Source organism: Pomacea canaliculata, linkage group LG6, assembly GCF_003073045.1.
Source record: "Pomacea canaliculata isolate SZHN2017 linkage group LG6, ASM307304v1, whole genome shotgun sequence".
NCBI lineage: Eukaryota > Metazoa > Mollusca > Gastropoda > Architaenioglossa > Ampullariidae > Pomacea > Pomacea canaliculata.
In genome coordinates, this window is record NC_037595.1 from 28376700 (window position 1) to 28393423 (window position 16724).

At 42.6% G+C, this 16724-nt stretch overlaps 1 protein-coding gene and 1 non-coding gene across 4 annotated transcripts; one reads left to right on the plus strand and one right to left on the minus strand.

Moving 5' to 3' along the window:
• The first annotated feature begins 8844 nt into the window (after positions 1-8844).
• On the plus strand, positions 8845-12165 carry LOC112567294. Of its 3 annotated transcripts, none has more exons than XM_025243933.1 (5): positions 8845-9778; positions 10681-10811; positions 11186-11254; positions 11384-11547; positions 11819-12165. In XM_025243933.1, exons 2-5 carry the CDS (start codon positions 10681-10683, stop codon positions 11959-11961), a joined length of 507 nt encoding a protein of 168 aa, XP_025099718.1. In that variant the 5' UTR covers positions 8845-9778; the 3' UTR covers positions 11962-12165. The 3 variants fall into 3 exon arrangements, with proteins under 3 accessions (XP_025099718.1, XP_025099717.1, XP_025099716.1); XM_025243932.1 differs by lacking the exon at positions 8845-9778 and adding an exon at positions 9814-10437; XM_025243931.1 differs by lacking the exon at positions 8845-9778 and having other exon boundaries at positions 10463-10811.
• Positions 12166-14978: 2813 nt separating this feature from the next.
• Positions 14979-15097, minus strand: LOC112567390. The gene has a single exon (XR_003099821.1). It is a non-coding gene; the product is annotated as a 5S ribosomal RNA (ribosomal RNA).
• Positions 15098-16724: the final 1627 nt, after the last annotated feature.

Below are 16724 nucleotides of genomic sequence, written 5' to 3' on the forward strand. Positions count from 1 at the left end.
GCGCCTCGTGATACAAGGCAACGAATTTGATTGGATAACGCCCATGGTGATCGCTTCTTAGAGACAGGGGAGGCTACTAGGTACGGCCCTCGCAAAGTCTCGTTTTGTCGTCTGCTCGCTGTATAATAATAATTAGAGGATTTCTACAGCGCATTTTTTTCACACGAAGGCGAGGTCGATGCGCTTCACAAGAGACTAGGGGCAGTGAGGGAAGAGCCCGTGTGATGTAGATATCGCAGCTAAGTACAAACAAGCGAAACATAGACAAACGAACATGCATCGGTTAGCAGTAGAATACGCAGGCACGCAGAGACAGGACAAGATGAACTATAGAGTCAGTAGGTATTTCTAAAAGAGATATGTACGATGGTAATAGAGGCTGTTCAGTATTGTTTTCTGAATTTATTTGTGCGGTGTGTGTTTTAATCATCATCATTGCTTACCAATATTTATTTTTAAGACACCTTTCTAATCACTTGCGCAACTAGAAAATAACAACTATATTGAGTTATTGATGTACTAATTATTTATATAAGCACTAAAAAAATTAGTACTAATTAAACAACAAATTCTTTTATGTTGTGTTACGCAAAGACAAATGCACTGGCAAGTATGTATGAAGAATTAAACCACTCTCACAGACACGCGCATATATACTAGCAAACACACAAAACAATATACACAAACGTTATCACCTAGCTATTCCCTTTATTGAAGGTCATCAAGTTAATTTCTGTTTAAAAGCTTTAGTAACAGTTTATGTATAAACACACCCATCACCCATACACAAATCAATACGCCGACGATGATGACACGATGGCCCTCATGATCAAAAGGCATCAGACCGTCAGTGGAAGAAGTGGGCAACAGGTGGAAATGACTTGGCGCAGTCACAGAACAAACAAAAAACACAGGTATATATATCACTACAACAACCACATAATTTAATATAATGAAATAATTTAATAATAAATTAGATAAAATAATTTAAGTCAATGTACATCCAGTGACCAGCAAAAATGAGAGTAGTCCAGTCCTCAAAGTCAATTATCACACACACAACCAAAGGGTGCCTCTTCCTCATTTTCGATATCTATGAGTATTTTCAAACAGTAGTAGGGTGTGACATACAAACAGGTCTGTCTAATCAGCAATCTTGCAGCTGGACTGGGATGCTATGGTGTACGAGCATGCTGCCTGAATTTACAGAGAGCACATAGGTTCACTTAAACTGCCAGCTTCACCTAAACTCATGAGTCTGGGCACAAATTGTACTCTTCATTTGCAAGAGCCTCACCCTTTACTGAACTGCTCACTGCAATGATCTACTGATCTATCTGTAGAAATGCCATGTGCAACCTGGTGATATAATTTTGTCGGTTATTTGCCTTGTCACAGGGATGAATGCATGAACCATCAGGAGGGAAGCAGATATCAGAAAGTTTGGGATCTTGAATTTTTCTCTCCCAAAGCAGCTCATCGACAAGGAATGTTACACTTCCTGATCTTCATACATCCAGGGGTGAGTATGTCCACATTTAAGCACCAACAGCAACTATCACTGTAAAATAAAAATAACAAAAAAATTAATGAAAAGTACTTGCACATGGCATTTATGTAAATATTATTTTAATTATTATTAATGTATATGTACACATTGCTGTAGCATAGACTTTCTTAGATACTGTTCATTATTTTGATCCAACTGAAAAAGAAAACTAAATGTTTGTTTCTAAAGGTTAGACTGGAACATTTAAAAATCGAAGATTTAATGTTCATAAAAGGAGTTTGCAATAGCTTTTTATCTAGATAAGAGTGAGTCTGAAGTTAACAGTGATAAGGGAAACTATGCTGGTCTGGCATTAGGCTTAACTCATCAACTTTCTTGATTCTTTGGTAAGATGTGTGGTTGAAAAACTATTTTATACAGATACTATTACAGACAACACTATAGGAACAAAACATTCCACAAACCTACAATGTATACTCTAGTTGTGTACATGTAGTTGTGCCAAATGCAGATGTAAATTTGCAGGGCTGAATAACATTATGCCAACAGATGCTCTGTAGAGTTTTCCTGACAGAAATAATGTAGGATGCCCTACTTACTGTTGAGGTGTTAACTTCATTTACTCCAGCTGGAATCTTTTCCTCACAGTCAGGATCTGGATACAGTCTAAAAACAGACAAAATAAACCTATCAAAACTGAGCACTGGGCTGTAATTTGAACACTCATTCAGTTAAGAGTAGTCACCACTTCTACTGCATATAGAACTTTGGTAAAAAATGGCTGTGAAGTTGAAATGACTTTATACAAAATGACTTGAACACCCTAAAAGTGTCAGCAGAGAATGAAGTGAGATGAACTGTGAAATTCTATTCCTGCTCATAGTAGTGGGTTATCACCCACTGACTTTAAATTGTCAGATTAGTGGGTTACAGCAGACTCTGCTTGTTAATTGAAGTAGCATGATGCATGACAGTGTCTCTACCACATCATCATCTTAAAATACAAAAACATCTTTTATGTAATAATACTATGAATTGTATTACATCACATAATACCATCTTATGTTCACTGTTAAGGACAGACTACTGGCAGCAAAGAATAGAGGTTAAAATAAGAAAAGGCAAGATAGCTCTTAAAAGATTACTGACAAGGCAAGGCATTTGCGAGCTTTTGAGCGATGTCTAAAATTTTGACTTGATCTTCTCCTTTTTGGACCAACTGGTGCTCCCGGACAAGGTGGAATGACCCATGAGCGAGACATTTGTTGTGGTGGTGTGGTGTCCATCTGCAACCAAGAAAACAGAAAAATAATTGTCTACTTTACAAAATATGTTTCGATGAAAATGATTAGAAAAAAATTCTCATACTGATATGAATATTGAGTGCATTTACAGGTCTTAATTTCTGGAAAGTGCTATAATGTGGGTTTTTGCATTAAACATTTATGCAGAGTGTTAGACTTGAATGTGATATTGAAAGCATGCCCACTAATCTTCTATGTCTACCTTCTCCCCACAGGCAATACACAACACAAGCCTCCCTCGATCCTTATGTGAGATCTTTCTCGATGTGCTGTATACAGTATACATCCAAGATAATCACAAGTTGGTGTTTTTTTTTTTTCTTCACTTCCACCACCCCATGATCTACCCACCCCTCTCCAATACCAACTCTCTTTTCAAATGATTAAACAGCCATGAAGAAGCCAACAATAAAGCCCCCGCTTGTAGTGCAATACATAAGCTCGATAAGGCTGTGGCACAAATATTTATAACTCATATTGAACTCACTGATCCCTGGCAATGGTGAGCTCATCTGCGCCCCGGGTATCAGGCGTTCCCTAGGCCGGCAGAAATGTGTTTGCACACTCTGCTGCGTGTGCCAACCACTTTGACGAGGTGAACAGCAGAGAGTTCGTGTCCATTGACACTGTTATGAAGGCCTATAGGCCCTTGTGTGCGATCTAAATATCGGTTCTCAGATAGCAAAGAGCACCTGACTAGCGTATAGGATCACCCCTTAAGGTGTTTGTATAGGTGTGGGTGCACAGTGGATGACAGGGTGTGCATTGATCATCCGTGTGTGTGTGTGTACAACATGTGTCGTTTTAACTGTGTATACTGGAGGGAGGAGAGGTGTGTGTGTGGGGGGGTGCAAATAATGTGTACTGAAGATCCTTGTATATTGAAATATTGAAGTTTTCAGCCAGTTGGGTTTGTAAGTTCAAACATCCCTCGTGACCCCACATGGCGTTCAGGAACAAAGAAGAAGCGTGCCAGTCGAGTTTTTCTTTCTGTTGCTCTCAACCACGTGGTTCTGCTCCAACTCAACACACTTGTCGCTTATTCATTCGTCTTCCACCTCCCGCTGGTTGTGTTCCGCCCACTAGGCCGTACAAACTAATTCTTCTTGTGGCTCTGTAGAGTCCGCAATGATTTATTGACTCGACAATTCTCTCCTTGTCCGTACATCTGACACGCTTCAATATATCTAACACTTAATGTCTGATCATAATGTTTATATATAATAGAAAAATATAAACTAGATAACATCCACTTGTATTTGTAATCTAGCTCTGTGTGTGTGTGAAGTCGTGTGTGCTTGTTTATCGGGTGACCCTCCCAGCTGTTTATCTTAACACTAACCCGATCGTTTCCCGGGTAAGACAGAATTAAACAATACTCTCTTGGGTTACCAGCTTTTTTTTTAAAAATGTGTTTAGCATAAAGACTGACCATCGACAGAGTAATGAGTGGCCAACCCTCACTACTCAACAGTCAGGTAATATACATGCTACCTCTCTATAACACACACCAAGAAGTAAACATTTAACCCTCGACTTTTGCCCTACATCTATACTGCTACCTCAATACACGATTATATCAAATTAGAATTAAATATATAGTAAGATATTTATTTAAATAAATTTCCTTTTCTTGCATTACAAGAATAGAGATGAAAGAACACAACCGAGCGCTGTTTTATGAAGACAATATGGAAACTGTACGACAATCTTCTCATAAACTTTCCTGACGGCCTGAGAATGGAAGCAGTTGAAACAAACAGTAAACATTACCGCTAACATACAAAAAGACACGTGTACTTACGATATTTGTTTAGTCTTTGTCCACTGTATATATCAAGGGCTTCAAACAGATTCTTTTAGCCGCTCGTCGCTGGAAGTCGTGGTTCGTACAGGTACAGGTACAGGAGGGAGGTTAGGTAAGTGCCGGGCTGTTGAGGTAAACTTATCTGAAGTGTTGTTTGCGAACACACGTGGCACTGGACTACAGGGTGAAGATACGTGGCGTAGGTGTCGGCACAGCTTTGCGTAATGGCGCGTGACCAAAGGTAAGACCGGTCAGTAGCAGGCCTGACCACCTGACGGTCTACGCCCCCATGGTGGCGGACTTCGTACCTGGGTGGGTGGGTGCGTGTCCCTGGGTGGGTGCGTGTCCCTACGAGCTGCTGCACGCGCCACGCAGTGTAGGGTCATCTTGCCGGTCTCAGGCTGACGGCCAGAAAATAAACAGAGAGGCTGACATTTGCACACCTTCGAGTAAACACAGACTGGGCTTTCTTATCGCGTTTGCAACAAATACAGGTATTTGTCTTGTACAGGGGTGGGCAATTAATTTTCCCAAGGGGCCGCATGAGATATCAGGATGGTTTCAGAGGGCCGAACTAATACAGTTAACTCAGTTTTACCCAATACTGTATATATAGTATATATACTGGCGGGCGGGTGGGCGGGCCGGTCAGAGACAGGAGGCGGGCCGGATCCGGCCCGAGGGCCGGCCTTTGCCCAGGTCTGGTCTTGTAGCTACTACTTCTGGGAGACTAGGGTGAAACACGTCAAGAAAGAGAAAGAGGACTAAAAGTAAAACAAACAAACAGAAGAAAGAAAGAAGAAAGAAAGAAAAGAAAGAAAGAATAAAATAAAAAAGGAGCCAGCAAAACAAAGATAATAAAAGATATAAAGAAAAAAGCAAATAGGTAACTAAAGAGAACAAACAAATCAAGAAAGACAGACAGAGAACACAAAAGCAAACGATCAGGAAAAATAACAAACAAAGCAAAAAGAACAATACCATGGGAAAAAAAGAAAGAACCATGCCAAAAAATAACTAAAAAGCAACACAAAAAAAAAGAAAAGTGAAACAAACAAAAAAAAACAAGAACGAAAAAAAAAACTAACCACAAAACAGAAAGTTAAAAAACACGAAAAAAATTAGAAAAAAAACAAAAGATGCATAATAGCAAAAAATAAAAGGAATAAACAAAAACTGACGGAACAAAATAACAGAAAAAAACAACAATAACGAAAAACACAAAGGAAAATGTAAGAGATAAAAAAAAAGAAATAGAGAGAGGGAGAAAGAAAGAAATGTCTGTCGACCAAATTGCAGCCAGTGTAATCAGCACAATGACCACCTCTGTAGTTGTCGAGAAGACAGGGACTTAGGGACATCGTACATAAGCCAATAAAGTGCAGGTAGAAAGCCGCAACAACTATGTGACCTCCTCCTGTTGTTTAGTTGTCAGGGAAACAACAACAAATTAAGGAAGCCGCAATTAACTCCTAGAGGCCGCTTAATTGATCCCTTCTTTGGGAAGCTCGTGTTTCTACCACGCTTGGCTGACTTCTTGCTTTTTGAAACCTGGTAGAGCAAGTGTTTAGCGAATGTAGCTTCCACCCGACCTCAATACCTCCTCTACCAGAGGGTACAGCTCGTACGTGTTAACATATGTTGATCATATATAAGTAATTAATAAATAAAATATTATTTCCTTTTTATTATAAAACCTTTAGTATTAAAATATTATTCATGCAGGGTCGCTAGTCGTTTCCGTCATGCAGTGTGTCTACGCGGATTGCTCGCCTTAACAAATCCAAGTTATTCGAAATCAAAAGCTTCGTAACCTTTTTTTCGATTTTTTTTTTTCTTTTTACAAGGACACAAAACGAAAGTGTTCGTATTCAGTGCAGTCGCCACCCTGGTAGGTCCCAGGTACCTCAGTTCGCCAAGCGGAAAAGACTGTCATCTCCACATGACACCTTACCGAAGACAGTCCTCCAAGGCTACATCGAAGGCTGCTGACACCGAAGCAAAAGGGAAAAGAACCGGTTGTGGAAATAACAGGGTGGACAGGCTGTCCAGTGAGAGGCCTTCTAGCGGGTGCACCTGGCGCTCCTTTGCCGCTGCTGCGTTTCATCGATTCTACCTGACTGGCTAGTGGCAGTTAAGGGAGGATGATGATGATGGTGATATTATATTTGTTAATTTTCCTTCGTGTCCGAAGAAGACGGGGAGTGTGAGATTAATTTATGCTTGTGGCTTCTCCAGTAACTCAGAGTTGATGGGGTAGCATTGATCTCCCTCGCCATTAGCTTCTGTCGCTGGGTGCGACAATCTGTTCTTCTGGCTTGATGTCGCTCACACACACACAAAATATGACCACGCACGGCAGCTAACAAATCAGTAGAATAAATAATTAATCAAGGTTTTTATTTATTTATTTTTGTTAGCTGTTTGCCTGAGTGTTTAATTCACAGCAAGAGCCCATGAAATGTGCTCCGTCATCTGGAACCGCCTTTTCATGGGAGTTAACCAGCCATGCGTTATCCTTTTACTGCCTTACCTAGATTATGTCCCCCTGTGCGTCATCTCACAAGGGCGAAAGAAGAAATAAATTAATACTTCAACAACAAAATAAACAGAGATGTTATGGCGAATTTACCACCAATCTAGTTTAATCTCTATCTGCTCTGAAATCGTTGCGGCTGAGGGCAGCGATGGGTAGGATCGAATTCCACTTAAGTCCGTCGAATTAGAAACTTTATTTTATTTTTTTTTTTAACGCTAGCCACAGTAGGAAAGCTGGGAAATGAATAATCAATTAACAACTAACAAATTTACTTTTGAACGTTACAGAGAATAAAAACAAAATTGGATGGGGATGACACACTAACCCTTGTAATAATTTATCTCGACAAAGCAACACTTACCAGAAATAAAACTCATTGAAAAATGACTCACCTGGTTATGTAATATTCAGACTAAGATAAACTTTATAAACATACTGATCAAAGTTAAGGTTCGCAAGCCAGTGTGCCAGTTTGAAAGTATACCAAGAGAAAAATCCCTGCGTCTTTTTTTTATTTTTATTTTTTTTATCAATGCCTTTGTTTTGTAGGAAAGTGGAGTTTCTTTTTCCTTTCTTTAAATCGAGTGCTAGATGTAAGAAAAAAAAATAATAAATTTTGCTTATTTTGTTACTCTCGTAAATTTTCATTCGTCTCTCTCTCTCTTATTTGTACTTTGTCAAGAATCAAGAAGCTTTGGACCGGGAGGGGGAAACCTTTTCTTACCTCCTCAGTATATAGGACGGCTGACCCCTGGGGTCCTATTGGTACAATACAGGCTCGTGCCGTCCAGGGCTGCCCTTTGATGTGGCGACCTTTGCGACGATTCTGAAGAGCAGTTGATCGTTTTGAGAACTGTACTACGGGTGGAGGTGGGAATTAGGGGTTGGTGAGAGTAGACATTAACTGTTGATTGTTCTCGCCGGTACCGCATTATCCAACACAGACCGGAAACCCTACCAGTGACCACATCAATTAGCTCTCGTTGTGATTTACTGAGAAAGGATTAACAGTCTTTCATGCTCAATGAACTTAGGCAAGGCTGTCTCGCTCTGGTGACTCATGAGAGACTGAAAGCAACTGTTGCCACAGGTTTACAGCAGCCTCACATTGTTCAAACCTGATGTGGTGTGGGGGAGAGGGGGGAGAAGAGGGGTGTCAGTTGAGTGACCAGCAGAGCGTGCATGGCGTTCTCGGGGGTCAATGACAAATTAATCCCCCGGAAGCCTGTTGATGAGACAATCTGCTATGTATGTCTTTCAAATCTTTTAACGACCCGGGCTCTTGTGGAGAATGAACGACAGTTAAATGAAAGACAGAAATAAGCTAAAACTTTGTTAACTGCGCATTATCCTTGTTACATAGTTTACAGCCCTATTAGAGCACATATGGTGGTGTAAAGGAAAGAATTGAAGAACTCAATGAAGGGAAGAAAGGAATAGAAAAAGACGGATAAAAGAAGCAAAGAAAATGAAACAAGAAAGTAATTAACAATTAAAGTAAACAGAAAGAGAGATTTTCTGAGTCAAGGAATCTCATTCATGCTACATTTAGGTTAGTAATACCTGCAGTCGTCTATGAAATGATGTGTAAATCATCTTTGACACATAAAGACACATCTTTGACATAATCTTTATTAACAAGAATGAAACCTATTCTTCTGTATGGATTTAGGGATGGAAGCAATACAATGATACAGAGAAAGTTCAAATAAAATTGCAGCTTTGAGGACAGTTTCCTCTTGTACCTCCTCTTCTGTTCCAAGCTGGATGGTGCAAAAAAAGAAAACTAAGAAAGCGGCTAGAGTGGAATGAACAACGGGACTGTACAGCTGGACTGTTGACAAAGACATGGACAAATGTCAAGGGGGGCAAGTGACAAGTAAACAAATACCTGTCAGAAGGAGACGTGAATGACACTGTGCTCGTGCTAACAGATCACTCAACAGAAAAGTAAAGGTGTTGAGGGATGACAACTAGGAGATGAACATCTTGACACTGTAACTAATTGTAGGGGCCTGCCACTCTCAGTGTCGAGTGACGAGTCAATCATCGCCTCGAGCAACTTCACCGCCACAACAGGTGGCGACTCGTCAAGCGTGACGCAACGAGTGTACCGTGGTTCCCCATCCCCTGTTGCCACGCACCCTGCTGCTACACCAGTAACCCCACCCCTTTCCCTCCCTTGCCTCCCTTCGTCGCGCGCCGCTCGCTGGTCAGCCCCGACCTCCACCACCCGTACCCCACCCTCGTGTGCCATTGGTCCTTTGTTTTCTCGTAATCATCGCTGTCATTAGAGCGCTGCTTGTTATTGGTCATCTGACTTCATCAGCAGCGCCATCTACCTGTGTAGTAGCTGAGCATCAGTTTTCGTCGACATTCACAAATCTCGGGTATCAAGCAGGTAGCTTGTTCTTGTGTGCATCAGTCAGCAGGTCTTGTCTTCCATCGACAGGCTCAGAGTTTTATTATTGCTTTGTTGATATTGCGGATTATTTCTATAATAGTGATTGTTTTTTTCGTGTGGTTTCACTGCGCATGTGTAGTCAGTTTCCACTTCTGTTACATTACCGGAAATTTCGATTCGAACCAAAAAGCATCTTCAGCAAAGATCACCAAAGGTAAGCTTTGTATTTACTCTCACTGTCGTGTCTTCTTAGTTCACCGAATTTTATAGATTGCATTGATGTTGTCTGGTGACTATGCGAGTTAGTACAGTATATTTTGATTATTGTTATTATTTCTGAAGTCAGAGAATATCTTTCCGTAATTTCGCGGTACCACGCTCTCTCGACCCTTGACCCTGCTTTTTTTTTTTTTTTTTTTTGGTAAGGTGCGAAGTTGACATTTTTGGGTAGAGAAAATGTATTTTAAAAATATGTAATTTGTTTCCTGGCAAGAATCTGAGCCTTTTATAGTTTTAGTGCTTATGTAAGTATTGTGTGTTTGTTAAGTCGTGTATATGACGGGAAAGTACTTTCACCTCTCGGCTATTTTAAACCTTTTCTGTCGAACAATAAAGATAAGTATGTTTGCCGTCACCACACGCTTGACCAAGAGTGACCCACCTACACACCTCAGGCGGTTTCTGTTTTCAAGATGGCGGTGGGGATGGGAAGAGGGAGGGCTTTGTAAATGGCAAAGGTAGATAAGTAACTCAAAGTTTATTAGGTGCAGTACACGTAACCTCTGACCTCCCAGCGGCTGACAGGCTGGCGGAGACAGACTGACGAGTGACACGGACTCGCTGAGTGTGATGACGCAGATGGTCTCTGACTGCGTAAGGTCGTTGTGGATCGTTGTTACGTAAGATCCACGAGCAAAAGCGTGACGTGGCGTCTGCACTAGTTTCTCGTGTTCAGTGTTCGCTTTGTCGATGATGAATTGACTTCTGCTATTGGAAGCGCGGTTGTGACTTTTTTTCTGTCCACTCATCCGTACGTGGATGTCAGAAGAATTTGGTTGTAAATGCACCCGAGCAGAACTTGGTTGTAACTGTTTCTGTTTCATCTTGTTCCGACAGATGAGCTGTGCCACTCCAGAGCGATCTATCCATTACTACGACGAGGTGCCCCCGATGCCCGTGACGTCACGAAAGAGACAGCGGTCGCCATCGCAACCTGTCTTCAGGAAAACGCGCCGTTGCCTGGCATAGTAAGTGCCCTCCTGTGTCCTCCACAATTGTCACAGACCGGCCTACACACTTTCATCTACTATGCTATCTAGTTTACTCTAGTCTTAGACCTGTTTTTGCTAGAATATTCTGGTCTTTTGAACAGTGAGCTATCCATGTTCATCTGCAGCTTGGTGACTGCATAATCCTGTTTGCACTGAACATCCCATCGTGTTCAAAGTATTTTTAAAAAATCGAAATTCACATTTATTTAATGGTTAAATGTCATTTTATTTTGTTTATTTTAATATATATATATGCTTACATAAGGTACAGTTACCACATTGGATACACGTGCTGTCGTGTGTGTGCCAGCTTCTATGCCGATGTAATACTGACTGTTTGTATTTTTCAGTTTTTATCCAAGCCCCGAAAAAACAAGCAGGATGGAAATGGTTGGGGACTTCTTACCTTCCTCGAAAAGGTAAATATTTATATTTATTGCTCGACACACGTGTAAGTGCGTAAATAAATTATTCTTATTGGCATGTTACCCCAAGGTTTTTTCTTTTATATAAAATCAAGCTTTACACTTGGGTTTGTTTTTTTTTAGAAGAATGACAGAGCCTCACAAGGGCAACCCGATGATCAAACCATTAGAGCTTCATAAGGCCAAACCTATTTTCAAGCCATCAGCAAAGAAGATGCACAAACATAAGCAGCCCTTGATACAGCGCAAGGAAGTGATAAATCGAAACGTGTCATTGTCTTTTGAAGGTAGGAACTCATCGTCAAACACGGGCAAATCTTGAGTTCAGTAAACAAAAGCGCAAAAAAAAAAAAAAAAAAAAGAAAACGGATGCTCGCTCTCATACTCTTTTTTTTCTTTTCTTTTCAATTTGTTCAGAGGTTGGTCATAGCAAGAGCAATTCTTCCTTGCATAACTTTACAATAGTGTGTGTTTGTGGATAGTTAGACATTATCTTAATTATCTTAATCTTGTCGGGTTTATTTTGACCGACCTAAACATCTTTATTTTCATTCGCAGAAATGTCCTTAGGTGACAAACAGCAGAAGGCAGTGGTCGATGATGATGATGACGTGTTTCATTTCTCCGCCACCATGATGTCCATAACCTGGGTACCCAAAGAGGACAGCGACAACAACAAAGTTCACTTTGATCTCACGTGAACGCACAAACACCTGGATGTTCAGTTTTCAACCACGACCACTACCTCGTCTTTGAACCATGCGTTGATCTGGCTTTGCTTCTGAACTCTGCGAAAGAGTGTTGCGTCTGTGAACACTAACGTTCGTCAAAACTTCATGTGAACAGTCCAGCACGCGCCGCTGACCTGAAAAGTGTGCATCTTGTCTATGATGACTCATGTGCACCACGTGATGCATCGCGCTCGTCGTGCGACCCGGGGTCAGTCGGGTGACTCGGAGGGGCGATGACTAGATACGTGGCCCTACCACTGCGCGAGGCTGACGTCAGGCACGCGCCGTCAACGGGTCACCGCGCAGGATCCCTCATCTCCTTTCTCGCGATACGGTCGATGAGGTCACCATCGAGGCTCGTATCTTGCCATTTCATCAGACGATGAGTCGTCTTGTGTGTCATACAGGCTTCGGTTGATCCCTTCAGAGATGGACAGGAAGTCTCTTTATGGGAAACTGTTCAAAGCTATGACATTCGTTTACACTCTTACTTTTAAAACTGTCACAACAACATCGTCGTCACCATCATTTTTGTCGTCGTTATTGACTGTGCCAATGTATTTAAAAGTGTAAACATAAACAAATAGGTTTGTCAGGGAATGTTGTGTATTTAATAACTCCAACTGTCTTTGTGTCAGTTCACAATTCACCCTGGCGTTTCACTTCACAGCCTATTTGATTTTTAAATCTGAGTTTTTGATTGAGTTCCTGCAAGGGAAGCAGTCAGCGCAATCCAAAATATAATAGGCTCGGTCATGATCAGAGCATTCTGTGAGAGAAGAAGATGTAAATGAAACCGTTGAGTTGCTAGAAAGAAATAAGAATTAACGTTTGGAGAGCATAATATTTTATGCTTTTTTTCTTAGATATATTGCAGATATTCATCACAGAATAATACAATTAAAAAATATTTCAAGACTCATTACAATTTTTTCCTTTAGTGTGTTTGAGAAAGCGTGCTTTGTGTGTGTGAGAGAGAGAGACGTGTCAAATATGCATACTTATGCTAAAATATGTTTCTCCTCTTATCCTAAAGAGCAGTATGCTCAACCCACTGTCAAGTGGTAGTCCTGAAAAATAAAAATGTACACCCCTGTCGCGAAACTCCCGGGGAAGAGCCCGTGTAGATGGTAGAGGTTGTGATTCCGTCCTTCGGTCTATCACTCTCTCGATACCTCTACCAAATCACGTCGACATTTACCGCGTGCTCTCACACTAAATTGCTTATCAATTAACACTTTTAATTAGCTCGAGCCCCCAGCACGCATAACCCCAATGAACAACTCAAGGCAATTTAGTGTATAAAAGAAAGTTATTAATCATCGAGAGGGTTATACAAATTATGGCAAAATGATACAATTTCAAATATAATCATATGGTCGTTATCTAGGGTGTCCCGTTATTCTAATTGTTCTTCTTCTAGTCCAGATATCTAATGAGCCACGACTCAACGAATCTTAATCAAACTACACACTGCACACACCACACGCCACTTATCTTTACACACAAGTCTCTAGTCACGTGACGGCCCTCCTTGATCGACGTCCTGGAATCTCCTGATGTCGTTCGTGTCGGCCTTCTTCACGCGCAGAGCTTCTGGCACCACCGCGTGCCTACCTGTACCTCGTCCTTTAGGCCGGACTGCTGTCTCAAACTTAACAGCGCCTAACAGGACCGACACTTATCTACCAGCCTCTCTCTACTGTTTGCGACCAAACAGATACTGGTGATGAAGCGTCGTACACTCTGCGACAGAGTGGGTCTTCCACGCCTCTGAGTCGGTTGTGCTGGAGTTGTCACGATTCCCAGACAAACTCACAGCAGAGAATCTGAACAGCCTTGAACAGATTTCGGCTACAACCTTCCTCCTCGAGCACCAGTGCGAAAAGACCCCGATCCTTCGCCGATCGTGATGTTAAATTCTCATCTGCGCGGGTTCTTCTCTCTCGTGATTGGTCCAACATTCCACAGACTCACTTGGACTATTCCTAAGGTGACCAGACGTCCCGCTTTAGACCTCGTGTCCCGCCTGCTCATCGGGCGGAACGCCCAATGTCCCGCTTTCTGGCTTTATGGCAAGTCCATCAAATGTCCCGGTTGTCTTTAAAAATCACTTTTTTCGGCGTTCTTTGACGGTGACGACACCATCATCGGCACGTGTCCCGCTTTCGCCCCCGAAACGTCTGGTCACCTTAACTATTCCACTATCTAGGTTTATCCAATCACACTCAGCTAACACGTGATGGACAGGTGGTCATTTTGGCTTATTCCAGCCCACATTACACCCCCTCACTTTACCCCCTCTCACTAGTAAAGCAATCTTCGACAATGGCGCCCTCTTGTCTGATTTCCCATTCAATACCTTCGTCCAACGGGGGGCACTAGTAGGTAACGCTGTTATCCTGTTTCAGGGATGCCGCGGGACTAACGGCGTAGGGTGACTGACACTCTTCCCTTCTCTGAGAGATCCCCTACCATTCCGCATTCCAACCTGACCTTGATCTATGCCCGTCGTGACACCTCGCCGCTAACACGTCTCCTCACTTACCCGTTTCACCTGATAGTCTGCTTACCAGCGCGTCCGCCTGTTTCGTGGGTGGGGGTGCAGAAGTGAGACACCAACACTATAGCCCTATACTAGTTATCACATGACAACCCCTCATCCACCCCTTTGACGCCGTGCTGCCGGAAAAGAAGAAAAAGATGCTCTTTCCGCTTCCTACCTGCACCACCTGCAAACAATCTCTAAACACGTGTGCAGTTGTCTGCCGAACCTAAAGTGGTCGATGATAATAATTTCAATACACTACCATGATTGTAACAATAAGAGGGGGGAAAATCATATCAAAGAAAGGATGAAGAGAATAAGAAAACAGTTTGTCCACAACCCCCCCCACCCCAAAAACTGCTTGGCAATAAAGATGGGGGCAAGATGTTAAAGTTCACGACACTTTACAAGAAAACTATGAAATCAATAGCAAAAAGCTTGCCTACAGCACCCGGTGTTCCCAGGCGGTCACCCATCCAAGTGCTAACCGGGCCCGACGTTGCTTAACTTCGGTGATCGGACGAGAACCGGTGTGTTCAACGTGGTATGGCCGTAGACATGTACCCAGTGTAAGGAAAAGTTTATAAAAGAATCGCACACTCACTAACAGACTAATGAAAGCTCTGTGTCTATAGAACTTCATGTGCACCAACTCCAGGAAAAAACCCTCAGAGCTAAGATACTGATCAGGGTTAGGTGAGCCGGTACAACCAACGCAGACCACAACCAACACGATCACGTATATACGCTCAATGGAGACAGCAACCCGCATATAAATTCCATTCTGCATAATGCATGCTTTCTAGCTAAACATTTAAATTGTATACTTATACTTGTATACTTATAATAGAATGAGTTCTTTAACTTTAATTGAAATGTACACGGAACGAGACGGGCTCATTTGCATATGGGGCAAGAAGCCCATAGCTCTGGGTTCAGATTTCGTCTCGGGACACTTTGTGAGACCCGTCCGCAGTGCTTGGCGTCGTGGATTTTCTCCGGGTACTCCGAATTCCTCTCCCGTCCCTCTCCCCTAACCTCCAGGTGAAAGGACTTTAAAGTCCTACTAAATAAACCAACCAAGCAGCAAGGAAGAGTGGCCGTCCCTGAGCGAGCGTAAATAAAAAATAAATAAATAAAAAACCTGTAATCTCGTAACACCGTAACACGGTGACACGTCACTTAGTTGTGACGCTACAGTGAACTTGCTCTAGAAATTGAAGGGGGATGGGTGGGGATGGGGTGGGTGAGGGTAAAGCAACGAGAGCTTGTTTGCATCAAAATCCAGTGAGAGACTCGGGTTGTTTCCCTTGCGCGCTGGGAGAAGATAGCTACCGTTTTAACCACGTAACAAATCTTGGCTATTTCTTGGTGACAATATAGATGTAAAAATACGGTAAAACGTTGAAGATAATATTTGCAGTCACGATATCAAGCAAACCCTTGCAAGCATGTCGATATTCGGCATTGAAAGCTACTTAAACGGCATGCAATATTGCTAAACCTGAATATCACGGAAAGCCAGACAATACTGTAATAATTATCTCCCAAGAATCGGCATCGCTTCTCGGCCTTTTGGCTAAGATCAAAGTGTAGTTTCCGTAAGTTTTGCAAGATCGTGGCCTTTTAAGGCCGGATACTCCGAGCGGCAACTGCAGCGGCGACTCCACGACACAGCAAGAGGAGTCAGCTACACAGCAGCGACCCAGAGAAGGCTCAACGGCTCAGCACCGACATCTTCCAGACATGCCTTCCCTGTACTCGGAGATCGTCACCGGCGGCAAGGACACCACCTCAGCAGCAAGACCACCAGGCGGTTTCATCCCTCTCTCGGAGGTGGGAGAAGTCTCCCTCACCCTCATCGACGAAGACTGCGATGATCTCCTAAGAAGATCAACGATCCAGCTGCATCTGTCAGGCCGACACGCCCTCCTCACTAGAAGGGAGGCCATCGTCGCCGTCTTGATAGCGTCCGGAGTACCAAAGGCCGAGATAATCGGCCTGTGGAAGGGTGAAAACCCCCGCCTAGTCAATGTCACCTTTACAAGACCAGAGTTCGTACCGACAGTCCTTGAGGCCAGCCCCATGACACTTCCACAAGGCGTCACGGCACATGTTGAACACGCGGATGCGCAGTTGTGGAGATAAGGATCCATTGGGTCCCACTATATATCCAGAACTCTCT

Bases quoted from the DNA above. Each gene is read 5' to 3' on its own strand.
- LOC112567294 (XM_025243931.1), top strand. From the start codon at position 10,603: ATGTCAGAAGAATTTGGTTGTAAATGCACCCGAGCAGAACTTGGTTGT. The intron at 10,812-11,185 runs GTAAGTGCCCTC...TGTATTTTTCAG, and splicing joins ACGCGCCGTTGCCTGGCATA to TTTTTATCCAAGCCCCGAAA. The intron at 11,548-11,818 runs GTAGGAACTCAT...TTTCATTCGCAG, and splicing joins CGTGTCATTGTCTTTTGAAG to AAATGTCCTTAGGTGACAAA.